The 27,472-nt window shown below is 45.2% G+C and overlaps 3 protein-coding genes and 2 long non-coding RNA genes across 6 annotated transcripts in view; 2 read left to right on the forward strand and 3 right to left on the reverse strand.

Moving 5' to 3' along the window:
* cd302 (CD302 molecule) overlaps positions 1–8,717 on the reverse strand; it is a 128,276-nt gene extending 119,559 nt beyond the window's left edge. The window contains exons 1-6 of one of the 2 annotated variants that reach the window (XM_052082712.1): positions 8,536–8,715; positions 7,522–7,647; positions 7,267–7,377; positions 6,710–6,892; positions 5,969–5,989; positions 4,987–5,855 (exon numbers count right to left, since the gene is read on the reverse strand). In XM_052082712.1, the coding sequence (XP_051938672.1) occupies positions 5,653–5,855; positions 5,969–5,989; positions 6,710–6,892; positions 7,267–7,377; positions 7,522–7,647; positions 8,536–8,629 (738 nt within the window). In that variant the 5' untranslated portion in view covers positions 8,630–8,715 and the 3' untranslated portion in view covers positions 4,987–5,652. Of the gene's footprint in view, positions 1–4,986; positions 5,856–5,968; positions 5,990–6,709; positions 6,893–7,266; positions 7,378–7,521; positions 7,648–8,535 lie in introns of those variants that run through there. The other variant, XM_052082713.1, reaches the window with a different exon arrangement.
* Positions 1,519–2,006, reverse strand: LOC127611921 (uncharacterized). The gene is made up of 3 exons (XR_007965508.1): positions 1,985–2,006; positions 1,861–1,901; positions 1,519–1,631 (listed from the first exon to the last, which is right to left on the reverse strand). It is a non-coding gene; the product is annotated as an uncharacterized LOC127611921 (long non-coding RNA).
* On the forward strand, positions 5,863–6,888 carry LOC127611920 (uncharacterized). Its single transcript, XR_007965507.1, has 2 exons — positions 5,863–6,431; positions 6,588–6,888. It is a non-coding gene; the product is annotated as an uncharacterized LOC127611920 (long non-coding RNA).
* A 766-nt stretch (positions 8,718–9,483) lies between the features above and the next one.
* The window catches only part of tank (TRAF family member-associated NFKB activator), a 32,969-nt gene continuing 14,980 nt past the window's right edge, over positions 9,484–27,472 (forward strand). Inside the window, exon 1 of the mRNA XM_052082705.1 lies at positions 9,484–9,645. The gene's annotated coding sequence lies outside the window, so the exon portion shown is untranslated. The remainder of the gene's footprint in view (positions 9,646–27,472) is intronic.
* LOC127611897 (RNA-binding motif, single-stranded-interacting protein 1) lies at positions 10,695–27,313 on the reverse strand. The gene is made up of 13 exons (XM_052082700.1): positions 27,007–27,313; positions 22,959–23,137; positions 20,764–20,822; positions 19,839–19,930; positions 17,696–17,853; positions 16,573–16,652; positions 15,962–16,077; positions 15,535–15,584; positions 15,355–15,442; positions 14,856–14,906; positions 14,339–14,449; positions 13,025–13,105; positions 10,695–12,931 (listed from the first exon to the last, which is right to left on the reverse strand). Exons 1-13 carry the CDS (start codon positions 27,055–27,057, stop codon positions 12,869–12,871), a joined length of 1,179 nt encoding a protein of 392 aa, XP_051938660.1. The 5' UTR covers positions 27,058–27,313; the 3' UTR covers positions 10,695–12,868.

Here is a 27,472-nt window from a genome sequence, read left to right on the forward strand (position 1 = left end):
CATTTCGCCATTTTTCTTTGACGTCAGAAAATTCCGATTTCCCCTTTTCCTTGAATGTAGCATTAGCAGTCCAGTTTCCGTGACGTCATCAAAGACCGCGCAAATCATTGTCTCAAATTGACGAGAGACGATTTTTTTATTTTTTTGGGCGGGGAGTTGTCATACTTTTTGAATATTCTCAAGAAATTGCAGCATGTTCGTGATGTTGTTTGTACATAAGAGGAAACACTCCATTTTTGGAACCTGTGACTGCAAGTTATTAAACCAAGCCCAGACTTGATCGTGGACATCATCAGGAATGTTTGCGGTGCCCATTTCATGGTAAGTTAACGTGGCCATTTTGTTTTAACATAACCACTGTGTCTTGAACTGTTGAGTAAGTGGTCAGGAAGTGTGGAATAATGGCAAGCTGTTTTCTCCGAGTGCTAGCTAGTAACTGGTCGCTAACCCATAAATAAGCTTCAGTGCCCACTAACTCCATGTAACTCAAACTCTTAAATTCCTTTGCATTCTACATATCATTATGATTAAAGAAGCACAGGAAGTGCCGACAACAAGTCGCCACCACCGGGAGCACCCAAGCTCTCCTGGCCCCAATGATGGCGTCTTCGAGTCTGCAAATCTGAGTCATGGACTCGCAGTGCCAGCAGCAAACCTCAGACTTTTTTCATTGAAAAATCACTCGAACAGATGCAGACGAAACTGACGTCACCGCGTGTGTGTGTCGCAGGACACAACATTAGGTGCACATATTGAGTCAATTGACTCATCTTCATTTGGATTACGGGAAAAATGAAGCCTACCGCAGGTGACTTTAAGTGGCAGCCAATTATTATTTTTAATTTTTTTTTTGTGGGGGGGGGGGGTTGTGATTCCACCACACAAGGCTAACAATCATCATTGAGCAATCCCTGGAAAATCTGAAGCTCACCATTGCATTGTGGGCATGCAACATGAGCATAATAAAGTATATGCAGTTATAATAATGCCGAGTGTATTGACCCTGGCACGCAGTCTGCTCCTGCAGACAGAAAAAAAGGAGAATACATTTATCACTTTGAAATAAGAACCACATTGACACAAGCAAGTGGAATATTCTTTGAATCTGACGGAAAATGGACATTAAAGCCGCTTTAGGATTCGCAAGCGTTTTCCGTTGCGCCAGCTTGGAAAATAGAACATGATCTAAAAGGTTTGCACCATAAAACATCACATGCACGCGTCACACCGCTGCAGTCTGACACACAGAATCTTAGCTGTAAAACATTCAAATCACATCCACATGCCCCCCCTCCCTTTTTTAAAAATTAATTTACAACAGAAAAGCTTTGTGTCATCTATCTTGTCGGCAACCTATAGTTAGTGACAGGCAGAAGATGCAATTCACCTGTTGCAGATCATACAGAATTTAAGGTATGCATGTGCCTTGGAGGTTGGGATAATAATCCTAAAACACATTTATGTCAATAATAAAATAACAAATAACACAAAATAATATGATCCACACGTACTGTTGTTTTCCAGTTGCGCCGTGTCCATCTCGTAGCATCCACACGTTGACGGTTCGGTCCATGGAGCCAGTGGCCATGACGCAGGGCATGCTGGGAGACCGAGCCACTGCAGTCACGTACCTGCAGGATGGATGGGTAAGTGAAAAAAAAAAAAAATCCACTTTCACATCTTAATCCCGAGAAGTACTTGAAAGGACTCAGCTGGCCGATACGCTTCAGCGATGGAGCACGCTGGTGCTTCGCCGCAAGAAGAAAATTAAAAATTAAGTGTATTTTGATATGAAAGGTCTGTGTGCTGCAGCGGAGAGGGAAGATGCAGCAGCGGTGTTTTTTTTGTTTGTTTTTTTACCTAGCGTGCTGTTTTAAAGTTTGCAGTAGTGTTCCTGGCCCCTGTGGGTGGATAAGAATTTGTTTAGTCTTTCAAAAAAAAAACAGCCGCAAGCGTCAAGTCAACACACTTGGATGCTACTCACCACCTCATAAACTGCAACACTTGTCCTCTGAGCTGTCGAGGATTTTTTTTAAACAGACATTATGCAACGGAAAGGGAACAATGATAATTAATACGCAAGAATTACGACTCAGGCTTGTGTATTTCTCAACATTGTGCGGAGGAGCTGATGGAAGACAGGATCAACACAACAAAACGGCGCCCTCTTGTGGCGCAATCGGGGAATTGCCATGTCAAAAAAGTGCGAACGTGACCCCCAGTTCTAAAGTAGGTGGGCACACTTGTGCAACCACATGATCTGAGTTGTTTATTTTTACTTCCTCTTTGTGTGTGTGTGTGTGCGTGTGCGTGTGCGTGTGCGTGTGCGTGTGCGTGTGTGTGTGTGTGTGTGTGTGTGTGTGTGTGTGTGTGTGTGTGTGTGTTTCTCACTCATCCGGAAACAACAAGTTGGCCATCAGAGGAGAAGGCGTAGCACAGAACTGGGGCAGACTGACTGGAGAGTGTGTGGAGGAGCTTCACAACACATGCTGAGGGCCGGAAAAACACACACACACACACACACGTTAGAGTGTATTTGTTCCATTGGCAGTGGGCCATGAGCAAAGTCTTTGTTCATAAGTCGCAGCTGTTCCAGCAGCCTCGTGAACAATGCCCACAAAAAAATAAATAAATAAATAAAATAAAGTTTCTCACGGCGCAAACACACAATGACATCAGCGCATTCAAGTTTTAGTATTTCAGTTCCACGTCAGATGTGGGGGTTATCTGGGGCCATTCTGTTGTATTTGTGGCCTTACGCTGTCCTTGACAATGGGACACCGTCCATATCTTCATGCGGCTGTCTTGTCCGCAGGAGGCCAGTCGGAGCGTCACACGGCCGCCGTCTGTGGAGGACAGCACAAACGTGTCGCGCCTCAGATCGCCTCGCTCGGTGATTTTGTGGGGAGCACGCCTGTCTGGCAGTCCACACTCAGTTAAGTGCGGTGCGAAGGTCCAGCAGGTGACGCCGAGGTCGTGAGCGTCCTTCTCGGCGTGCAGCAAGGCGCCGTCCACGTCCCACAGCCGGACTTGGCCCACAGTGCAGCCGGTCGCCAGCGTGTGGCCGCAGGGTGAGAAGCAGCAAGCCACCTCGCTCACCGCGCAGCATCTGCGCCGAAGGGAACGTCTGGAACATCATTCCAACGTGAGTCACTTGTTTTCAACTGGATGAGATGTCGCCCCAATCTGATTGTCTCCAAAGCATTTTCACTTGAAGAGGCGGTACTTCATTCACGACTACTGTGTATGCGCGGCACCACGTCACCTAGTCGAGATCTTTTTCGGCAAAGCATCCGTTCCTTTTACGCTCATCGAACATCAAAAAAATGTGTGAGTCATTTTACGCAACATTTTGAAAAGTTTTAAAAGTGCACTAGATGGCACCAAAACACTACTTTTCTATTATACGGGCTATGATGCCATCTTGTGGCATCTTAGGGTGCGTCAGAAAGTGCACAAAAACTGACCTGTGAATGAGCTAATTTTTCAGCAAATCAAGGAGGACAAGCTTGTCGGGGAGGGGGGGGGGTGAATTGCAAAATGGCTGACTCCACCTGATTAAAGCTCTGGAGGGAAAGTCCCACAGGGAGGCGGAGAAGGCGCAGCAGCTCACCTCATCTGCGCGATGCTGGAGATGACCGGCGAGCCGCCACATCCTCCAAACAGACCCGCTGCGAGTTGGTGCTCACTCGCTCTTCGACTCAGGTTTGTCGGCGCAAAGTCCAAACGGGCCATAAAGTCGAAGAGCTCTTATCAGTCATCTGATTTGAGTTGTGCAACGTGGCCCAAAACACTTCTCATTGCTCGTGTGAAACCCGAACCGTAATTCTTTGCAACAGGACCCCTATTCTCAAACCCCAATTAGAAAATCTAACTTGAGTTTGAAAAAACTTTGAAAATCGAATCCTAATTTGAGACCCTGGCCCTAATTTGAAACCCTAACGCGTTTAAAACTCTCAATTTAAAGCCTTAACCTGGATGGAAATTTTCTCAAATTGATTCCTCGTCTGTGTGTCCCCGTTGCCCCCTCCCTCTGCACGCCCTTGTACGACAGCATTGTTTGCCATCAATGATTGATAGGTGACGGCCTCGTGCACAAGAGGGCGCCAAATAGCAGGGGGTGGGGTGTTGGAGCTCCATCACGGAAGCACACTTGGTGTTTTAAATGAGTTATTTACAAATAAAGGCGAATAGCTCATTAGGGGTGAGGGGGGCTTTTGTAAACAAAATGAGGCGCCAGAGTGCAGCAATCACTTTTGCCGAGTGAGCCTTTTTCAAGAAATCGACACAAGCGCAGCTGAGAAACTGCGAGTACAGTAATCCCTCGTTTATCGCGTTGAATGGGCGGAGGGGGGCAAAATCAACCGCGATAAACGGAAATCCGCGAAGTAGCGACCAATTAACATATACAGGTAATTTTTTTTTAAGTCCACAAACGATCCGCGAGAAGCTGCAAAACAACAGCGAGTCACAACAAGCAACATATACAGTACTGTACTACGTGTTGATTTTTTTTTATGAATATGTTTGAAAAAATCTGCGACGCTGCGATAAACAAAGCGCAAAATAGCGAGGGATCACTGCATGCCAAATGGCAATACATGTTACGCCCCAAAGAAAACGCTCGTTTGCTCTCTCAACAAATCATCACGTCGATGTTGGCAGTGGACACAACGGTGATCACCACAAATGCACTAACAAGTCATTTTAACCATTTTTTTTTTATGATGGAGGAGCAGGGCTCAGATTGTGCTTGGATGCATGTCCAAATAAATTGCACAAAAGCATCATATGGAAGCGCTTTCCTCATTATGAAATATTCTGATCACACAGCACATTTTGATCATATCTATGCTGAAATGGGGGTGTGGGGGGCGGGGTCCAAAACATTTTGAATAACAAGGGCCAACTTTTTCATTGCACAAAATTCACTTTCGATCGACTGATTCAAGAACACAAACAAGATCAGCGTTTGATTGCTGTGCAAAAAAAAAAAAAAAGCAGCCATTGGGTGATGCCAAGCATTTAGTAACACTGGGTTGGCTTGAATTCGGGAAAAAAAAGGGGGGGGGGCTGAGTCGAAACTGTTCAGGGAGTCACTGGAACAATACAAAAATTGCCCTTGTTGTTGCTTTGGCCTTTTCTCCTTTGTGCGCCTCATTGGCAACCTTCGCACTTTTCAAAAGCGGTCGATTATTAAGAAATGAAACCAAGATCGCTCTCAACAAATGGAAAAGAAAGATGATCATTTTGTCACAGCTCAAAAGACGCATATTTTGTAACCGAAACCTTTTTCAATGCGGGAACAGAGGGTGTCCTATTTCAGGGTCAGGGAACCGATGCCGTAAACCCCCAATGCAGTTCTCAAAACAAGTACAAACACTGAAGCGGTTATGAAAAACAAAAACAAAGCTCCATAGCATTAACACGCATGCTTATAATATTTTTCCTCCCAGACCCTGTAAAGTGATTTCAGAGATTTGTTCCTGTCTGATGACTAATCAAATGCCACTCCGATGTACTGTCTAATGAATGCTTGTTAGTGTAGCTACTACTGTACTTGCAAATTGGGAGCTCTTACATTCCGAGTCAAAAACATTTGGCACTGTCCCGTTTGCGCGGCGGCGTATTGGACGGAAAGGGAACGTCCCTCTACGGCCCGCCGTCTAACTCCTCAGCCTCCACCAGGCAGGAGCGGTCGCCGTCGGGCGCTCTGAACGGCGGGTGGTACTCGAACCCCGTGACGACCGAGGAGCCCGGATGCCGCCGCTGGTGCAGGAACCACAGCACAACGGAGACGGCCACGATGGCGATTATGGAGAGAATGACTAGGCCAGACAGCAGTCCGCTGGGTTCTGTTGGGGGAGGGGGGGGGGGGGCGATCGACAACACAGGTATGTGATCACTCAATACAAATAGTCCTTAAAATGTGTGTGTGCAGTGGGGTGGGGGGGGGGAAGAAGCTTACTTTTTTTGGCTTGATCTGCTTCTGAAAAAAAAAATAAAACAAAGGTCAACCGTGAGTGTCAAGATGGTTCAGGGAGTTAACAGTCAAAAACAGAAATGGTACAAGACGTTACTGTTCCATATCGGAGCAAGAAATCTGAATTGAAGGGAGATTGTGCCATGATCGATAAGCATGTACGGAATGAAGTGTGCTTAGTTTGGTTCTTTGGGGTCGAAGGTCATGATGGTATGTACAGTCATCCTCTTTAGCTTGCCACTAAACAGTTTTGTTTTTTTCCCCTCCCATTTCCAGAGGCGCAACTTGCACATAAAAGGAGAAATATTTCTATAGAGGGGACTCATTTTCACAGAAGTGCATTCTTCTTCTTCACGGTGCAAAGGTGGCAGCAGCATTTTATATGGAGGCGGCTGAAGTATGGAATCTTGGAGCCAAGTGGTTGTCAGTGCGCCCTCCAGCGGACAAAGTGAGTAACAACTTTGAGGAAAATCAATGCATGCGATCTTGAAGCCCCCACCAAGTGATTGTCAGTGCGCCCTCCAGTGGACAAACTGAGTAACAACTTTGATTGGTCTTGAAGCCCCCATTTTTTACCCCCCCCCCCCCCCCCCCCCCGGTAAAGACGACAATGTTTATTAACGCTGAAGTTAATAAACGTTCCCTGACGGTGAGAGATGAGTGTAAAAAAGAAAAGCGCATCAGAGATGGACCAGCGTGTCGTACAAAGGAGATGCGAAGCCGTACTCTGAGCCGTCTCGCAGACCACTCCGTTCTCCAGATCGTCCAAGCAGCTGACACGTTCCCACTTGCCCGTGTCGCTGTGCACGGCCACGCACGTTTCCATGGGCACAAAGTCCAACGGGGACGAGCCCGGTTCCCAGTTGGTAAACTTGACCGGCTCTTCGTCGAACCACATCATGCCTTCACCTGGTAAGAGTGATTTGGGTCAGCACAAATGCTACTGGACTACTGCTCAAACAAATCACTGATGCGCATCTTTCACTTCCTAAATGCTGAAAAAAAAAATGGTGCCTCCATTATGAAAGAAAAAAAAAAGGATATCCTGAAGCTGTGTCAGGATGTACAGTGAGCTGGGTGGGGGGGTTGCTTTTTACTTGTGAGCTTTAAAACAAAACAAAAAAATAATAAACAAATGAGACCAGGAAAAACATATGAAAATATTGAACTTCCATCCCCGTTCTGTACGAGAATAAAATTGCATTTTTAGGTAACAACCCAGAAAGTTGATCTTGGCAACAAGCCCGCATCTTTCCACAAGTTTGCGGTCACATGACACTTACTGTTTGTATCGTAATACATTCCGAGCCACACGTTGACTTCGCCTTTCCACACCTCGGGACTATATTTAACCACAAAGTCATTCTCCTCAGCGCTCTGGATGGACAGCAACTCTGAAAAAAAAAAATGACGGATACATTGACTAGCCACAACAGTAGGAACACCTGCAACAGACATTGACACCCCCCCCCCCCCTCAAAAAAAAGGAAAAAGAGCATGACAAACGAGTCATTGTGAATACTCAATTTTGGACGTACCAGAGTGTGGGCAGAGGCTTTTGGCACTCTCAAAATTATACACTTTGAGTTTGTCTTCTTCTCCGTGGACAAAATGGTAGCATTTGTCTTTAAAGGGCACCCAGGTGCGTCCATCGGCGGGACAGTCTGCGGAGAGAGCATGATGGGGGAAACTTTCAATGGTGTTTTCTCAAGGTAAAAACTCAACTTTATGGCCCTTTAAGGACAAAATCGAAAGGGCTTCCAATCGAGGAATGCTTTCCCAGTCTCGTCTATCTCCGATGCCACTTGTTCCCCTGTTTGATACCCTTAAAGACGATAATTCCAACAACAGATTAGTTTATTTCTTGATGCGAGTAAATCTTCTTAAAAGGATCCGGATTAGTAAACCATTTAAACTTCTCTAACTGCTCCGCGGTAATCCCACATTTGCAGTTGCCAGTTAGACTCAACGTTCGGGAAATTATAATGAGAACTAAACATCCTTCGAAGGGTATTAAAACCTAATGTGCGAGCTATTTAAGTCATTTTTCGTTCGCTGCAGCTCCACAACTCGGAAGTTTCGGATGATTAAACGGGTAATGATCCCGACATTAATCCCAAAATTGCAGTTATCGCTCTATGCTAGGTAATAACTGATTTATGACACGGTAATCTCAACAGATGAAGAAATCGCCTAAGGTTAAACCAACAGTGGTAAATAAATGTATCTCGTTAGGCCCTTCAAATACCTTGTTTTTGTCGTAACGCTTGTATGATGACTAAAGAGGAATTTTTAAGAGGATTAACGGCGAGTTAACAGGAAATTGTGCAATTTGAAACCACACTGCGATGGTTCCAAAACTTGACTGCAAAGTAAACAACAGCATCGACATTTTGGGAGTCTTAAAAAAATGTTTTAAGTTTCACAACCAACAAAACAAGTTATCACGCAGAAAAATAGGCCCGTGCAATGCACGTAATCAAGACAGTGCCGTGTGTTGTCATTGCGTTGTAACGAAAGTACGTCGGGCGAAGTTCGCCGCGGTGCTTTACCTCCAGTCCAAGCCGCCTGCAGCTGCAGAAGAAGCACACACAAGCAGCACGTCAGGGACGGGGCACGACGACCGTTTTTCTGCAGCAACTCCATGACAGAAAAGAGCCACAAGAAGCAGCAAAACTCCCCACTTGTTTCTTCTGCACGGAGAATTCGCCCCTCCCACCAGTTCGGACCAAACATGCCAGCGGAGGGGGAAACCAGAACCCTTTATTTACAACGTTCAGTAGTGTGACATAACCGGTGTTAAAAAGAAAGACAGAAAAAGACAATAAGAATCACATTTTACCAATTTCTAAGGGTGCACTGTATTTTGTAGCCGACTCATTTTTAAGCATAATACAGATTTGAACGTGGACAAAATGTGATCCAACTTGACGTCAAACTGTCCTTTTACATTTCGTTACGTTTAGACATTGTTTCTAGATTAACACCCACTGGGTGCGTCTGTTAATGTTAACAAGAACTTAAAAACAACCACAACAATGGTGCAGAAATTGAAATGTCAAATGACGCGTTCAAAGCTCAAAAAGACAATCGAAAATTGGAAACGGCTTTATTATTGACTGCAGTCACGCAGTTTCTTACTGATGCAAAGATTCCAGAAAAAATAGTCGCTCGCATTATAGTTGTAAGTTTGAAACTGGAAAACTACAATAATAATTCGAATTACGTCTTCAATTTTGCCGATTCAGAACAGGATTTTATTTAAAATACGATTATACCAGAACGCCTCTGACCATTTCTTTTAGGAAGACACCCGTGTACAATCATGGCATCTGTATTATAAGAACATGCACTAAAAAAAATACCAGGACACTGCCAAACATATGTGCATGTAAAAAAAAACATGATCATGCTTCAGGGGTCAAAAATTGAAAAATAGTGGGTTTATTTTACCTGTGACCCGGAAGTAAAGGACGTGGACGTCATCAACCGCTGCATTTGAATGCATCATATTTGTTTGTTTGAAATTCTACAAAAACTATTAAGGCGACGGATGTCATCCATGGGCATTTCCTCGCTGGAGTAGATTGCAGGGACTTCGGACTAAAAACAAGGATGCTGCTCATAGGATTCAAACATGTGGATTTAAAGCGCCTTTTTCGGTGAGTTTGTTGTTTTGTTTGTTGAAGCTTTAAGTGGGGAGGCCCGGGGAGGTTGTACTTGTGTGGTTTCCCATTAACTGAGTTTATTTCGATAAAATACATGTAATACAACTTTTCTGTATGGATATTTATGATAGGGTACAGGAGCTTGTTTTGAGTCTTTCTTATTACGTGGTCTGCTTTGTCAGAATATGAAATGACAAGGTAACGCTTCGGTGCGTTTTCACAGCCGCCATTGGACCGATTTGTAGGCACAGGTGTTTATCTTGTTGATGAGACGAAAAAGTGCCCCCCACGCCCCTGTTAAAATTCTTCAAAAGTGATTCAAAAATTATTCATTATGTATTTTTTCAATAGTTTGTGGGTTATTTATTTCCAATACAAGACCCCCCCCCCCAAAAAAAAAAACGGATACATGAACAAATTTGAGGCATTGTAGTCTATGCAAAGCTTCAAGAGGGGCGCTCGGGCACAAAAACTTGACAGCTGGGGCACGAGCTCTGGTCTTGGTCTGGGAGCCGGCGGCCTCCCGCAGGGACACTGTGAGGGCCCATCTGTCGTGGCAAAGCCTGCCCAAGAGCTGTGCTGCCACATCTGAGCGTATTGCGTCCCCCACTATACCCACCCCACCCATTGCTTCCATCCACCTTCTGCACTTTGCCTCCTGATCATCTTGTCAGTGATGCCATGTGACAGTGTCGATTTCTATTTACTTGGGCGTCCCCCCTTTGGCTTGAAAGAACATTGCTGGGGAACCAAGCACAGGCATGTTACTGTACTTTTTTTTTACCAGATTGTGACGTGAAAAGGAAATAATTGGTTCAATATCAAATCTGTTGCTTATTTCCCCTCTCCAAATGTTTTTAGACACTACAGCTTTGTGCTAGTAAATGCACTTTATGGCAACACCTGTTTGGTTTTTCTCCCTCAAGAGGGAAAGAAAGAAGGCGTCTTGTTTATTCATGTCGATGACACTTTGTTTTAAACTGGGAAAACAACTATTTCAAGGGGGAAAAAAACAGTTGACTTATTCACAAAAAGGATATGAATACAAAAAAATCAGTTTCCTTTTATTTAAAAAAAAATCCAAGTAAAAAGAATAAACCTGAGGCAGAAATCTACAAGGGGAACCAAGTTCGGCCCTAACAAACACTACCAAACGGACATAAAGAAGCTTTTTACTGTACAAATAAATCACCACAGGCAAGAATGCGGTACAAATCAATAACGACAAAACCAAACTTTTCATAAACCTCTTCCTCAATCTCTGTACAAAAACATCTTTATAAATTACCTTTCTTTTCATTACAACCCAATGACTGTTCAACATGATGGTTGCTTGTGAGAGCAGTTTTTCTTTGACACACTGCTGCAGTTTTTGACCCCCGATACTATGGCACTTGGTTTAGACGCCTTTCGGGCAGCAAAATCTCACAAAACGATATTAGCTCTCAGTCTCGGGCGTGACGCATAACCTCAGTAACGCTTGACACCCAACTAATGGCGCTTGTGAGTTTGTTCTCCACCCACGATGGGGTGTCAAACTATTAGAAAATGAGCACATATCCAGTGAACACCAACTTATTGTCCTTGGAATCTACTGAGGCGAAAGTAGTTGTTGACTAAAGCTGGAAGCGTGCGTTTGAACTCCCCCCTTCCTGAAAACAAAAACACAACGTACAAAGATGTTTGGAGGAAAAACCTTTTCAGGAAAAAAAAATAAAAAATCCTACAGGAAACGACACCGTGTGACCAGCTCCTGAGCGTAGAATTTGGTCTGGGAAGTGGGCTGGACTAGCTAACCCGGTTTAGAACTGAGGAACATTGAAAAACTGAGGTAGATATCTGGTCTGACTGACCACTTGTTGGAATAGCAGAAGGGCACCTTGATCAAGAATGTTAGCCAAAACAATATAGAGAAAGATAGATGTATATATATTGAAAGCACCACTTGTCATATCAGATCAAACCACATTTTAGTTTTTTTTAACACTAGCTCCTCATTATCATATTACCTCGTCTCCTTTTCTGTCAGAACATAGTCTGTGGCACTTGTTGGATTCTGGCTGACTTTTACGCTTGCTAGCCTCCATATTTACCGCTACCTGTCCGTATGCTAGCTGAGTGTAAATGTTGAGAAAAGGCACAGTCCGTCGCCGCAAGCTTTACTTTGGAGAGTCACCCCGCTTTCTGGTAAAAGACACGATTCTGTTTCCTCCGTATATAAAACTTCTAATCTTTGGTGATAAAAACAAAGTGCCGACTGTTGGTTTCCTATTCAAAACAGAGGTACGATACAACACGTGTCTCCTGTTAGCTCCCACAAAGTCCATTGTCAAGGCTTTGTCGCGTGTTGCGTGTGTGCGTGTGTGCGTGTGTACAGTTCTAAATCTATGTGTTCCTCTTGGCTTGTTAAATAAACGTTTTTTTTTAAAAAGTCATCTAAAAAGCAACCCAAAGTTACCACGAAAAAAAGGATTCTTGCCTCACCAACTTAATGTCAGCTAGCTTAAATGAGATGGGCAAAAAAAAAAAAGGCTAGATCCAACGGCAAAAAAAAAATCTCGGACCATGTAAAGTCATCTTTTTCCAAATAAATATAAAAATAAAATCAACAGGCGTCAGTACATTTCTACATCTACTCCGTAGGCCTGGTGCCGCAAAAACACATGACGTAGCTCATTTACAAAGCAACAGCCCCTCGCTTCCATGTTTTTTTTTTGTGTCGTTTTTTTGTAGTTTTTGGTGGCGATCTAAACAATCACTGTAGCAAAACTGTTAAGGCAAGGTGTAATCGGATAGCATTGTCATCTGAAAGCACGACGGGAGAGGAAAACGTGAAACACTTGGCCATGGCAACACTCGCACAGCAAGCACAAAAAAAAACGTCCAAATATCAAAGCAGAAAAAGACATTGATCACCATTATGCACGGGTTTTTTTTTCTTCTTGTATTTGCTGGCAATCTTTGGTAAAAAATAAACCTTTTTTTTCTTGTACGAAAATGTTTAAAAACTTTTCAAAACATGGTCTTTTAGTACTTGTTAAAATCATTTGATAAAGCGAAGAGTATTCTTTTCGGCTCCTCCAAAACGGTCGCGCAAAAAAAAAAATAGCCTCGCGACAATTGTAGAACCAGTGCAAAACGGTGAAGGCCTTGTATAGCGTTCATTGCTTTTTGTTGCCGGGATTGCTGTAGTGGTTGTCCAAACGTTAAGTCTGCACTACTTGGTTTGTTGGTAGACGTACGACGACGGGTTGTCCACCTGAGACGCGACTCCATTTTCCTGAAAGACAGAACACCCAGGTTGCCAATAGTTACCCTTTTTTCCCGGTTGGGCCGAAAAAAGGTTTTAGCTTCTGCACGGTGATGCGCTTACATCTCCGGGGACAGCTGCTGGCTGCATATGCGCGTACTGAGGGATGTAAGCACTCTGCATCGGACTGCTGGTGGCCATGAACTAGAAGACGGACAGAGAGATGGCGATGGTCATACGCGCGGCGCTGGAAGTTCCAGGACTGTTGTCATAACTGATATACGGTGGTGCCTTGAGATACAAGTTAAAAATGTTCCCTGACCACGGTCATAAATCAAAACACAGTCTCGAAAATGGTCTTTCCGCGTCGTGAATGGAAAACCAATAGTCCAGTTTGAGCTTCCCCGCCATGTCGGCGTTTGTCTATTTTTTTAAAATATTGCTGTGCCTACTTTGGCCACTGGGTGGCAATGTTTCGCCGTAACTTGTGTCTATTTTTTTAAAATATTGCTGTGCCTACTTTGGCCACTGGGTGGCAATATTACACCGTAACAGCAAGGCTCGCCATTGATATGATCTGTTGGTTGGTTGTGTCGGACCACCGTCGTTCCCTATTCATGGCTTTTAAAAGCGTAACTATCGATGACAACTGTTAGCATGTCAGTTTGCGTTGTCAGGCACTGACCGACCACACATTTTTCATGGCAAAGCTATGGGATTGATTCCAAAATCAAATGTGTAATTCTCTTAGTTTCAGAATAAATCTAAACATGAAGACCTTACCCCCCCCAGCCCCAATATTTAACTGCTGCTTTTTGTGAAGTGGATTCATTGAGTTCACTGCCATGACAAAGCGCTGCTATCACAAGTTTGTGCTTGCAAAAAAAAAAAGTCTGAAGAGAAGCTTGTATCTAAAAAACAAAAGAAAATGTAAGTTGGCTCACTCATTCAGAACCAAACTACAAGTGTTCCCCTTCAATGTGGGCAAGACGATCAACTGGTGCGTCTCCAAAGAAATGCTGCGGCGTTTGCTTCACGAGAACTTGAGAGGCGAGTTGCCCGAAGCATCCGATGGTTCCCGGCTGAGAATAAACATTGCCGTGCCGGGGCAACCTGACCTGGCTCGGTGTGAATTTCCCCACCCCCTCCATTCCCAAGCTCAAGGAGTCATTTAGGGACCGGTTTTGATGACTGGGATGACATCAAGATTCCCTGACAACGGCGCTGTGGAAGATCTTTAAAGAAGGCCTCTCGGGAGAGCTCGAAGGCTTGGCAAAGCGTGTTCGACTTCGGGGAAGGGGATGACTTGCGCAAAGGGAACGTTTTGTCATTTTTTAGATTTGAACTGCATCTTTTGTGACAAAATGTCGTGGAACTTCCCTGCTAACAGAGCATTTCTGATCAAAGACGTTGTGAGACAAAGCGCTGTTCTCTCACCGCTCCTGCATTGCCCAAAGACATGTGACTCATTTGCTGGGCCAGGGGAGTCATCAGGGATGTCGGCTGCAGCGACAACGATGGCTCCACAGAGGGCGATATGACTGCACTCTGGAAACACAAGTGAGGGGAATGGATGCAGATGGCGGAACATCAACGGTAAATATGGAAATCTTTTCTTTTTCAAAAATGTGATTTTTTTTTTAGAGGCTTACACCTTTTAACTGTCATTTTATTTATTTATTTTTTCCTCGAAGCCATGACCAGAGCAGGGGACTGTCATATGGTGCGGTCAGGTTGCATGCACGTTGGCCTTTTTTTAGAACAAAGCAAAACCAGAGATCTCATTCCATGACCATCTTTATGATTCGTATCATAACACACCTGCTAGGTCAATCCTGGTACTTAATAATAATAATAATAATTGTGTGGATCGCCTTGTGTGGGGGAAAAAAAAGGTTTCACTTCTACTCTGAACCATTTAAGACCACAAAAAAAAAAGACTAAGAGTGCTTACGGGGTGCTGCATGATGTAGGGCTGATGAGGCATCCACGACGGGTTCTGCACCTGTAAGGTCACGCAGAAAAAAGGAGGTCATGCTTGTGATTCTCTTTTACTTGATGACAAGCCGTAGACAGGCAGGATCATGATGTGTAAAAGTGATGCTTGTATTGATTCTCTTTTAGAATAGCGATACCTGAGGGTGTCTTTATTTAATCAAATTGGACCAACCTGTTCTTTTTTTTAATTTAAGTTAAAATGTATTACCAGTGCTAAATACACACTTTATTGCCAACCTCCAGTTGAACTTCAAACAGAAATCTGAGAAAAGCCAACGCAAAATTCCATTGACGGGCTAACAAAACCTGCGAACAAATCCTTCAAGCAACGGATATTTAAACACAAACGGTGCCGCAGCACATGCAGACATAGAATAGATGGGCTCTCGAGAAAATTGTGGCAGTCTCGTGTACGCGTGTACAGTACTCGCATGAAAAGAGTCAAGAATCCGAACCTGGTATGCTGAAACTGGAGACATGTACGTGGACAAGGGCGTGTGAGCAATCATCCTGTTGGAAATGCTGTACGCTGTCGGGAAAAATCTGTGCGCACCAAATGAGAAGCACGTGTAGCATTCGGTGAGATTGACGACACGGAGTGCAAAAGGATTTTTTCACAAGCGAGCACGACGTACCCGTTTTGCATGGCAGCTGCACTGGGATCATACGTGAGCGTCATTCCAGCCTGGAGGGGAAAAAGAACAAGTTGAGGAAAAAAAAAATGCCGAAGAATGCATTGTCGTCACGACACCCCACCCCCGGAAACCCAACGAGTGTGTAATGCGGGGGTGTTGTGCGTTATGAGGCCATACGCGCGATCTCTGCAGTTTCAGCATGAGCACATGACGGTGGAGCCATTTTTAAAATGTGATGTTCTCTTGTTAGTCACATGACACTCTTGTTTGAAACTTATAAGCAGCTCGTATATTGTAATTACGATCACGGACAATTGTTCGACGAATGCAAACGCGTGTGGCGGTGATTTAAGTTCATGGGACCGCCTCAGTTAAGCTTTCCTCTGAAATTCGGGGGGGGGGGGGGGGGGGAGTGAGTCCGACTTACCAGTCTGGCGTTTCCATCTCGGAGCCAAGCGCGACCGTTCTGAACAAACTTGTTTTGGCTTTGTCTCTTTTTCTGCCCGCCGTCGGCGAACTTGCAAAGCAAAGGTTCAGCCGGTGCTGGATTGGGAATCAAGAGAATGGAAAGCGGGCTTTATCAAAAAGCGGTTTGGGTAAACAATATTATGCGTCGTGTTTTCCCAACAGTCGTTTACTAAGCGGCCAGACGACACGAGCTTCTAATTTGAGGGCCTGTAAACCCCCCCGCGGCCTTCTGAAAGGAGGCATGACTACAAGGGACTATTTCTGTCGGATAATCCAATTAAAAAGATTAGACTGAGAGTGGAGGGCGCAGTGAGCCTCTTAGGCCGAATGTATACGATCCCTCTCGCTGCAGACCCCCCCATTTGGAAGGAGGAAACAGTCGGCTGACCGCGTCCCGCCTTCCTTGACGAAGCTCGTGCGTCCGGCATCTAAACACTGTGACCGATTCATCTTGACTTCCGTTCACTGTGACCGAATTATCACGATTCATTGGTGCCATATGACTCGGCTCCTATCAGATAAACGCAGAAATGGAGTATTTGCAAATGTTTTGAATGCGAGAGTCTTTACCTGGAACACCGGCAGGCGTCTTGATGAACTTGCCGTTGAAGTGAGAAATGACGGCGTCACATTTTTCTGTGGACTCCATCCTGAATGTACGGGAGACGGGGGGGAGCACAGTCGAGTCAGCGAGAATGTTGCCGTGAACAGGTCGGAACGGATTTAATCAAGACTCGGCCTTTTCGGTCATGGTCATTCGTGCAGATATCGAGTTTGAAGACACGCGATGACATTTCCTTGATTGGCCGTTTTGTTGAAAGAGTCAAAAGCTCTGTGCCGTATGGACTCAAATCATGCCGCTCAGAGCGATTGCGCCACAGCAGAGATTTGCAAGGGTGTCGCGCAATTTCCCATCGCCGATGCCTCGGTTGTTCTTGAGAACGCAAAGTGGCTGAGACTCGATCAACGGCACGGCTTCTGGTGGCAGCCCAGTGATGAATTGCAGTTTCCGCATACAGACTTTCGTCTATTTAGCAGCGGTGTATTCAACCAAAAAAACGGTATTTAGAGGCAATTGGTGGGTGTAAATATGGTTACAGTCTGTCAACATGAGGGCTTTTTTTCATTCATTCATCTTCCGAGCCGCTTGATCCTCACAAGGGTCGCGGGGGGGTGCTGGAGCCTATCCCAGCTGTCGTCGGGCAGTAGGCGGGGGAACACCCTGAATCGGTTGCCAGCCAATCGCAGGGCACACAGAAACGAACAACCATTCGCACTCGCACTCACACCTAGGGACAATTTAGAGTGTTCAATCGGCCTGCCACGCATGTTTTTGGAATGTGGGAGGAAACCGGAGCACCCGGAGAAAACCCACGCAGGCCCCGGGAGAACATGCAAACTCCACACAGGGAGGCCGGAGCTGGAATCGAACCCGGTACCTCTGCACTGTGAAGCCGACGTGCTAACCACTGGACTACCGGGCCGCCTGACTTTTTTTTTAAATAGTTAAATGAGTTTTTTTTTTTGTTTTTTTTTTAATGATCAAGGCTGCCACAAAACGTTCGTTGTCCGGCAAAGTAAACGTGGTCGCCAGCCATGTTTATCGTCCAAGTGTTAACATTCAGCTCCAAGTGGGAGAGTTAAGACTTGCCAGCAGTCCTGACAAGCATCTTCAGCAGTTTTGGGTTCCTACCTGGCAAATCCCACTCCTCTGCTCGCTCCGCCCGAGTCCCTCAAGATACGAGTGGATATGACCTGGCCAAAGTGCTTCAGCATGTTCTCCAGCTCCTGCTCGTCCATGGATAGGGGCAGGTTGGAGATATACAAGTTGGTTGGGTCTTGCTCTTGTTGCTGAAGGACAAAAAAAAAAAAAAAGGGCGAGAGGTTCAAACGCTACATAGGAGTGCACGACTCAAAAACGTTCGGGTTCATCCTCGGTTAGCTTTAGGTTCCAAAATGGCCGCGGTGAACAATTGTGGTGTCGAGCCGCACGCGGTCACAGTTTTCATGCTGGGCTCATTTCTCTTCTAATTGTATCGGCAGAAATGTGAGAGATGGTGACAAGGCCCCGGGGAGTTGGGCTCTCGTCATTAATATTCATCGGCATTGGAGCGCCGCGTTCAGCGCCAGACGGTCGGCAAGGTGACACACGACAAGGGGGGGGGGGGGGAGAAAAAAAAAATCAACAGTTCGCATTTGAACATAATGCAGCAGGCCAAAGAAAATAGAATCCAGAAGAAACTGGTTCAGAACGCACAACTGGTTTGGCGAGATCGGAGGGGAGGGGAGGAGATGTCGTCGTGTTTGAGCATCTTGATTGTCTCGACAAGATGCAGGGGACGACGCGACGGTCGAGAGTGTGCGCGGGGCCGATATCACTTTGTTTAATATTACTTTGTATTAAACGTGACTTTGTTCCGTGAATGTCGGCAGAGTAGCGATGAACTGCGGGCGACCTTGGATGACGTAGCGGAAGGAACATGCGATGCCTCTTTGTGTTCATGATTGTAATTTGCATCATTAAAGGAAGGTTGACTAAGATGAGGGCTCGGTTCAATTCAGCCTACGGCGCAGGTGTCAAACTCCAGGCCCGCCACGTCATTGGATGTGGCCTCCCGAAAGAAAAATCACGCGTGTCAACTTCCGAAATGTCAAATTGGTCACGAATAAGAAATAACAATGCGCGAATTCTCTGACCCTATTTACGCTCACGTGAACAATAACGTGACTCTTTTCTAAACAAGTAATGAATTTGTTGTGTGCAAGTATTAATGAGATGAGACGATTTAAATATTTTTGTAGTTTCACTGTCCAACATCAAGTACAGCAACTTACAAAAACTCCAACTTTTGGGGCTTGGTAATTGAATTTGAGCTGTGGCTGTGGTTTCATTTTTGACGGTTAAATACTCTGACTTGGGCATCGCCCACATGGTAGTACGGTACATATTCGCGTCATATCTCCTGATTAGCACCACTGATGGGAACCTCGTCAATGAATTCGAGGAGTTGCAATCCTAGCAGAAGCCTTTCGAGGCACCGTGAGAGTCGCGCATGAAAACATGAGCAACATACAGCGCGACAAAGGACCACCATGACGACGTCTTAAGGGTAAAGATCACAGTGCGATATTTCTGGCAACAATCCGTGTTTTCTATCCTGATGGCGATGGTTCAAACTCGGCTTTTGTGGCGGGCCACATAGTAGTTATAGACACAGTGCACAGCAAATTGATGGATAACTAGTTTTAAAATCAGAAGTCCAAAATAAAGACTGTTATTGTGGATCACATACGACAATTTGAACATTTGGTTCCGACTTTAGCGAGCGACATGAAACTTGACATGCTTGATTTGCTCTGACATATGTGATGTGGCGGGCCAGATCTGGCCCCCAGGCCTCGACTTTGACACCTGTGGTCTAAAAGTCCGATTTCGGACAAGGGAGAGAAAGACAAGGATGAGCGTGATGAACTAACAGTGGGCGGGCGCTACGAATACGTTTAGCGGTGAACGTAATGGCAGCCATCTTGGCAACGACACAGTCCCTCAGTCTGTGAAATTCTCCTCCCATTTGTTTGAATGGCAAAGGGAAAAACCGGCGGGGACGACGGCGCAAGCTCATGACACTGTGCCTGCTGCACACTTGTGTGGAGATGGCAACGGTTTGTGCAAGTCCACCGTTTTGTACGACGGAGCACAAAAGGGAAGCAAAACTGCTAGCATGTTTGAAAAATGTGGGAATTTGTTTTCTATTTACACGTGTTGTGTGTGTGCAAAGGTCCTTGGAAACGGTTGAAGGCGCACACAAAGTGGGTGTGAATATGAAAAGACAGACCTTGGCCATCTGAGCTTGAACGCCACTGGTCTTTAGGGCAGCCACAGCTTTCTGAGCTGCGGTGGGGCTATCAAAATCCACAAAGCCGTATCCTGAAGGAGACAAGAAGGACAAGTCAGGGCAACGTATGGCGTTCATCAATAATATCAATGTCTTCATCCTTGACTAAACGAAACCTTCTTTTGTCGTACCTGTACGTCGATAATTGTGTCGGTCGATTTCGCTTTGGATGTGTACGCGCGTGGAAGACGAGCGGCAAAAAGCGCTGACGCGCAGCTAGCGGGGGGGGGGGGGGGGGTGTGTGATGCGAACGGGCTGAGGTCAGCTCTTTGTTCTGCGGCGTACAAACACGGTGAAGCCATCGCGCCTGGCTCCTCGCCGAGCTATTTTTAGCCCGTTCAAACTAAATAAAGGCAAATTTGTGATTGCTCTTTCAAGCCAAAAGGCCTTTGTCGTGGGGGTAGGCTGCATTTTTGGAAAGCTAATGATGCCGGATTGAAATTTTGAACGATTCCAAGTCCAAATCCGGCGTCGTGGGGCATTTTTGCATTGACTTGTCGTGCGTGTGTGGAACAGTACAAGTAGACGAGACAACATTTCAATGGGTGCTTAACGGACATCTGTACTGGGTCACTCAACAGAGGCTGCTACTTCCCATGGGAACCCCCACCCCCCCACCTCCCCGCCCCCTAACAACCGTGCCAGTGACAAAGCAACAAAGGCGGAACTTGTAAATATAATATGCTCCGGGATGATTTAAAGCAGCTGGACTCTCGTTTTCATTTGAACTGCGCAGTGACGAAAAGATTCGGCTCATTACCCTTCGACGGTACGCCGCAAGCCAACGATGAGCCATGACTAAGGCGTGAGCGCCAGTGACTGTGCGGTCCCCGCTGGGTGATACAAATGAGTCCAACCCACCCACCTTTGCATTTGTTTGTCGTCTTGTCCAGGATGGCTTTTGTTGATACAATTTTGCCATACCTGAGGGACAAGCAGAAAGACAAGGTGTGCGCCGTACGCATTAGAAGAGGGAGAAAAAAAAGAGAGAGAGAGAGAGCCAGTTGTACAGCATGCAACAAGGGAGGGTTCAGCAACGGTGACATCATGGCAGTGGCATGAGACTTTGGAAGAGGCTGCAATGCAGGCGTCACTGTCCCCAGAATGAGGACGGAAAATAGGCGACCCCCTGGATGAATGCAGAATACACAAACGATACTATTGCCAAAAATAAAAATAAATACGGACGCGTCATTCAGAGCAGTGGAATCATAAATGGCAAAAGGTGGAACGTCACATTCTTTTGTGTTTTGTGTTAGCCGATGGAAGATCTTCAACGTATTCGTCTAGCTCAGTGGTTCCGATCCTGGGTTCAATCGAACGCCAGGGGTTCGGTGAATCGGTCTCAGAGTTTCGACGGAGCCTCTGCCATGGAGGATAAGACGCACGCGACTCGACATGTCAATGAGTTATGACACGCCCGCTTGGCCATCGCTGGCTGCCGATGATCACATGACATTGCTTGTCCAATCGGTGCTGCGGGAAATTTAGTGCACTGAGTAGTCAGCGCGTGACTGTCGTGATAGGACGTTAAAAAAAAAAAAAAAAAGATGCATGTCTCTTGAAATTGCATTTACTTTTTTCTGTTTTTAATAAATGTGTTTGTTTTTTTTTATATGTTGAATTTGTAAAAAATAAAACATATATATTTCACTCATGAAGGGTTCGGTGAATGCCCATATCATTTTTTATATTTATTATCATATATATATATATATATATATATATATATATAATGGAGTATAATATATATATTATTACAAATTGGGAATTTCTCCATTGCGAGACTAATAAAGGTTTTCTTATCTTGGGTTCGGTACCCATGGACGGATGGACATTGCGCAGCACTTCAGCTATTAAACCAAAGTAAAAGGATTCCCGCATGAGTAATGGATATCCCAAAAACGAAATCGATCGAAATTGTCGTGCAATGAGAATCCAGTCTTAACGGTCGGCAGCCAGCAGTGTCGTCTCAAGCGATCCCTCATCATTCGCGTAACTCGTCAAACTACATAAAGGAAGGGCAGGAATGTCCATCTATTTTTCTCCGGCGCTTATCCAGCCCAGCCCCGGCACCTCGCCTCAAACCATTCTGGGGGGGGGGGTGTCCTGATGACCAGTGACTGTGTTGTGAAGGGGTGTCATTGACTGGCGCTTGAGCCCGGCCGGGCCAAATGCCAAATCCTGTCGTCCCGCACGAGATCAGACTGATTATCTTTGTGTTGAATCAAAGTAAGATATTTGCAAGCATCTACTTGTACTTTGGAAAAATATGCTTAAGATTTTGGCCCATTTTCTCACTTTGGGACCAAACAAGCAATTGAATCAATCAATTTGTTAGCATCGATGAGCAACTGGCTAGCACGTCCATGACACCGTGCAAAAGTCCGCCGTTTCATTCCGGCTCGGGCCTTCCTGTTTCGAGCTTGCATGTTCTCCCCATGCCTGTGTGGGTTTTCTCCGGGTATTCCGGTTTCCTCCCACTTTTCTCACTTTGGGACCAAAACAAGCAATTGAATCAGAATCAATTTGTTAGCATCGATGAGCAACTGGCTAGCACGTCCATGACACCGTGCAAAAGTCCGCCGTTTCATTCCGGCTCGGGCCTTCCTGTTTCGAGCTTGCATGTTCTCCCCCTCCCCATGCCTGTGTGGGTTTTCTCCGGGTATTACCGTTTCCTCCCACATTCCAAAAAACATGCACGGCAGGTTAACAGGTGAGCTTAATTATCCCGAGGCACGAGCGTGAGCGCAAATGGTTGTTCGTCTGTGTGCCCTGCGATTGGCTGGCAACCAGCTCGGGGTGTACCGCGCCCACTGCCCGAAGACGGCTGGGATGGGCTCCAGCACACCCGCGGCACTTGTGAGGATAAAACAGATCAGGGGGTGGAGGGGGATGGATGTAATGAATGAATGAATGAAATTTTCTGTTCTGTCATCTAACCAGTCCGTGGAGCCTAAAGCGGTTGTATGTCGGCGTACGACCGCTCCCGCAATTTGGAACAAGGCAATCAATGGCAGACCAATAGTAGATAACGACCAGAGGAAATGCGCTACTCACGGCTGACAGAGTTTGACCAGGTCATGGTCTGTTGTTGACGGGGACAAGCCTCGGATGTAGAGGTTGGTTTTGCTGAGTTGCTCCCAGCCTGCAGTGCTACTGCTGCTGCTGTTGTTGGTGCTGCTGTTGTTACTTGGGCTGGGCGGAGCCATGGGATGAGACAGGAGGCTAACGGGTGACTGGAGGTGGGAAACAAGGGTCCGATTAAAGGTCACGCGGGGATCTTAAATTACCGAGAGGCAACATGTGAATGAAGAATCTGTGTTTGTTTTTTGCTGTCAAAATACTGTGGAGGGACAAAAAACTGTCAAAGGTTAGATTGGGCTGTCATTTTATTTATTTTTTTTGCAGTAAATTTCTAGCCTATTAGAAAAGATATCTATAAAAATAGTATCTTTTAATTTCACTTTGCAAATAAATTAACTAATTCACTCCCAAAGACGTTTTTAAACGTCTTTTCGGACTTGGTCCAGAATTGGCTGCTACCTAATTAAAAAGAGAGTTCAGGTCATATTTGAATCATGCAAGTGGACTTCATACGAGTCTTGTCAATGAATGAAAAGAGCCTCTAAAATAGCCCACACTCGTTCCTTTATCCTTGGCCGTTTCCTTTCTTCGTATGATAGCGACAGCGGCCAGGGCGATACGCTTCTTCCTTTACGATCTCGCCATGTTGTTTGTGGTTCCAAAAATAAAAAGAATAATAATTGAATGAAATACAGTCGTAAATCCGGAGCCTTATCATGCCGCTCTGCTTAAGGCGGACTTAACATGCTATTTTTTTTAATTTATCTGTGCTCATGAATGCAAATCAAGCGCATGTGAAATAAAAACTTGGCAATGTTATACTTGTTGCAGCGGGTTTGAGGGGAAAAAAACACAAATTCCAGAGTGACTTGTCTCCCGGTCTGACGAGAGCTTTCCCCTTCAGGGATTTGTCAGCGATTATCCCCCACAACCACGTTCTCTTTGGCGAATGTCAAGCTGAGAGGAAGCTAATGGAATCTGAAGCATGAAACCCTGACATGACTGAGCAACCCGAGCCGCGAAGAGCTTCTCTCTCGTCTTCATATTGTCGTCGCCGTAAAAATCAAGTTTGGCTTTTTGCCGCATCGGACTGTTGGTAACAGTCCTCATTGTCCCTCAAGTTACCTCCCGTCCATTCACCGCCTTCCTCAAAGTCGACTTATGAGGAATTGATTGAAGGACTCAATGGAGCCGGCCCAAAATTAGTTCATGAGAGGATTTCCTGTGAGGGATGAGATTTTTTTTTTTTTTTTTTAATGAAGACACAGAGGTGAAACGGTGAGCAATAATGTTACTCCCGTTGTCACATGAATACAATAGGTGACAGTAGCAGTCGCCGCCTAATAAAAAAACAAAAAGCAGTCAGTGTGACCTGTTTTCAATGGCAGTCTCATGACCGGCCCCCCACCCCTTTTATTCACAGCGTGACTGTGGTTAATTTCACAATTTTGCAAAGATATTTTGAGAAACCATAAGTCACACATTGATTCAATCGAGCCCGAAAAAATATAGGACAACAGTCCACATTCTCAAAACGACGGGAAACATGGCAGCATACCTGTGCGGATTGTTGCCTCAAAGACTTTGGGTTTATTCACACTAGAATATTTGGTCCAGAACAAAAGCGGACCTAATTTTTTGTTTTGTTTTGTTTGTGCTCACGTATGATCAACATTCACTATCGGCTAATATTTCCCACAATACCAGGCTACGGTAGCTGGAAAAGCCCAAAAAGTTGCTCGTATCCTTTATTTGGTGCAGATAGAGTGGATTGATGGACTGTCAAAGAAACTCTGAACTTTTGCCACGTCTAAAAATCAGTTCACCTCTATTCCAGTTTCCCAACCTTTTATGTAGCCATGGCAAAAAAAAAAAATCTCACAGCGCGGAGGCCAACGTCACAAAGTGTGTGAATACTGAAATAACAATGACCTTCTCTCAATTTACTCACAAATTCAATTTGTTAGTGTAAAAAAAGCTGGGCCTGTTTCATTGACCACAAGGCTGATATTAGCAACATTAAGTTGGACTTTTTTTTTTTTCGCCCAAAAAATGTCCAAATGCTCAGTCTGGCTGGAATGGCCCCTTCAACCTGAGTACAACGCACCAACGATTTTGCGATTGGGGATAATGCACGGATGATCTCCCCAAACCTTTCCTTCTAACACAGGGAAGTCCTTTTCCGATAGGCTAACAAGTTTCAATCATAAAGAGCCACCGAAAAGCTCATACGGGCCAAAATTCAGAATTCAAAATGGCGTCACATGTATTCAATATTGGGACTTCAAATAGCGCAAATGGATCATTCCTGTAAAGTGCACTAGAATGGGTCATGTACGGTAATCATCTTTTTTTTCCTGAAGTTATTTGTTATGGAGAAATTTGGAGGCGTTTGAAGCTCTCGTTCCATGGCAACATAACAAACAAACAAGTTCAATGGACCTTCCCGCATTGAATGGAAAGCAATTGATTGTTCTGCCTGCCAACATATGTTATAACATTGAATACATATTTTAACACCGAGCATTAATTCCCGTAACTTGTTTTACAGTTTATGTTTCTCTTAACATCCCATGTTGGGGATGGGCCTTTTTTTTTAAACGAGCATTGCCAAAAAAAACAACAAAGGAAGCCCAAAACACGTAGAGTTGATTGCTTGAACTAGTTACTCCGACGACTAGCATAATGTTCATTTCCGTGACAGGATAATATTTTTGGAATTGTTGCAAAAAAAATAATAAAAATGTAAAATGCCCATTACCGGCGGGGCAGGGGGGGGGTCACATTTCGGAATGAATCATTTATTTGCTGAGGATGTGGTCTAACAAGAATGCAGCAGTACGATGTGGCTCACATGATGGTTCCAACTCATTGATTTATTTATTTTTTTCTTCTTTCACAAATTCTGGTTGAGCACAATTTTGAATATACGAACATTGAACTGATCGATACCTAAGAAAAATGGAGTACTAATGAGTTATTCTATGAAAGCTGCATAAGAAAATAACGTACCAAACCCTATGGAATTTGCTGTTAAGTTGCGCAGACCTGCGGCGTATGTTTGCCAGCTTTATGTCGATTGGTAAGGAGAAAACGCATTGATTACTAGTCAAGGCGGCGAAGTTGATCGCATGTACCGGTACATGTAACTACAGTATGCTATAGAATAGCCAGAGTTGACTTCCAGTTAAGTGCGAGACTGACGCTTCCTTTCCCCGAGAGAGCCGGGGGTCAGTTTTTGGTTTCATTCAGCGATTAATTCATTCGGATACAGGACTGCGAGAAGGAGAATGGGGAGCGGACGACATCTTATCAGTCAGCAACAGACCAGCTGAGCCTGTCATACTGTATAATGCGTAGGGCTTCCAGTAACAGGCCTCGCCCATTCAGCTCCTGCCACAGGATAACAACGTCAACATGAGCGAATGGGGCTTATTTTCACAAACCTTTTTGGCTAAGCGAGATTCCGAAAGAAATCAATATATGTAACTGGGACAAACTGAATGCACCAACGCTTAACTCATCACCTTTCAAGGACAATGCTGTGAAATCCAATCCAAACGGGGGAGCATGCCATTTATTTTTAAGTGCTGCTGGAAAACTTTTGATTTTCCTCTCGTGCCATTTGAGGTTGCTTAGGAGAAAAAGAAGTCAAGTCCAAGGCTCGTTTTGTTTCGCTCCGTGATGCACGCAGCCGGTATTCACCTTATTCTCGAGAGACCTGTGAATCACACAGGCGCCTTAAAACACCGCGCTCTTTTCTCCCCCCCCCCCCCCCCCCCCTTCCTACCTAGCATAATAGTCCTCATTCTTCTTCTGAATCCCAACCTTCCCTTTTCACATAGCAAATTAATGCTTCACAAGACCCTGAACGCAACACTCCAGCTTCGCACAAATAAACATCGACTTTAGGGGCGCGAGTTGATGTCCAACTCGGTTTCGTCGTTATTACAGCAGTAATGAGACGTGCGGAAGTCAGTTGTAAAGGCGGAATAGAGCGGATCGAAAACGTATTAGTTACCTGTTTGCGAAACTGAGTCCTTAGTGGGTTTCCAGTATTAGAAAAAATCATCCTCGGTCTGCTGAAGGGAGAGTTGGCTTTTACTTGAATAACTAAGTCCCTCGCCTAAAAGTAGGAAACCGGCTGGCATATGTCGGCCGCTCACTCGGCTGACGACGGGCATAAAAATGGAATTGTGAGCATATCTGTGGTCAAGCAGCCTCGATATCGTCGACTCTCCGGCAACAGACGGCCCTATCCCAACTTCGACCGTGGCCCTGCCTCGTCTGTTTGACGGGCTTCATGACTCGCAGTCAGTGGGAAGCAAGAGTGAGGCTGAATTGTTGGACCAAACTATTTCGCCGGCCGCGTAGGGGTGCTTGAATCCCAATTTTCACAAAAAGACAAAGATTATCGCTACATTTCGCTGTTTGCAGGCGTGTTTGACCAATTCATACAGAAACATCATTATGAGGGGACGAATAAC

Source organism: Hippocampus zosterae, chromosome 12, assembly GCF_025434085.1.
Source record: "Hippocampus zosterae strain Florida chromosome 12, ASM2543408v3, whole genome shotgun sequence".
Lineage (NCBI taxonomy): Eukaryota > Metazoa > Chordata > Actinopteri > Syngnathiformes > Syngnathidae > Hippocampus > Hippocampus zosterae.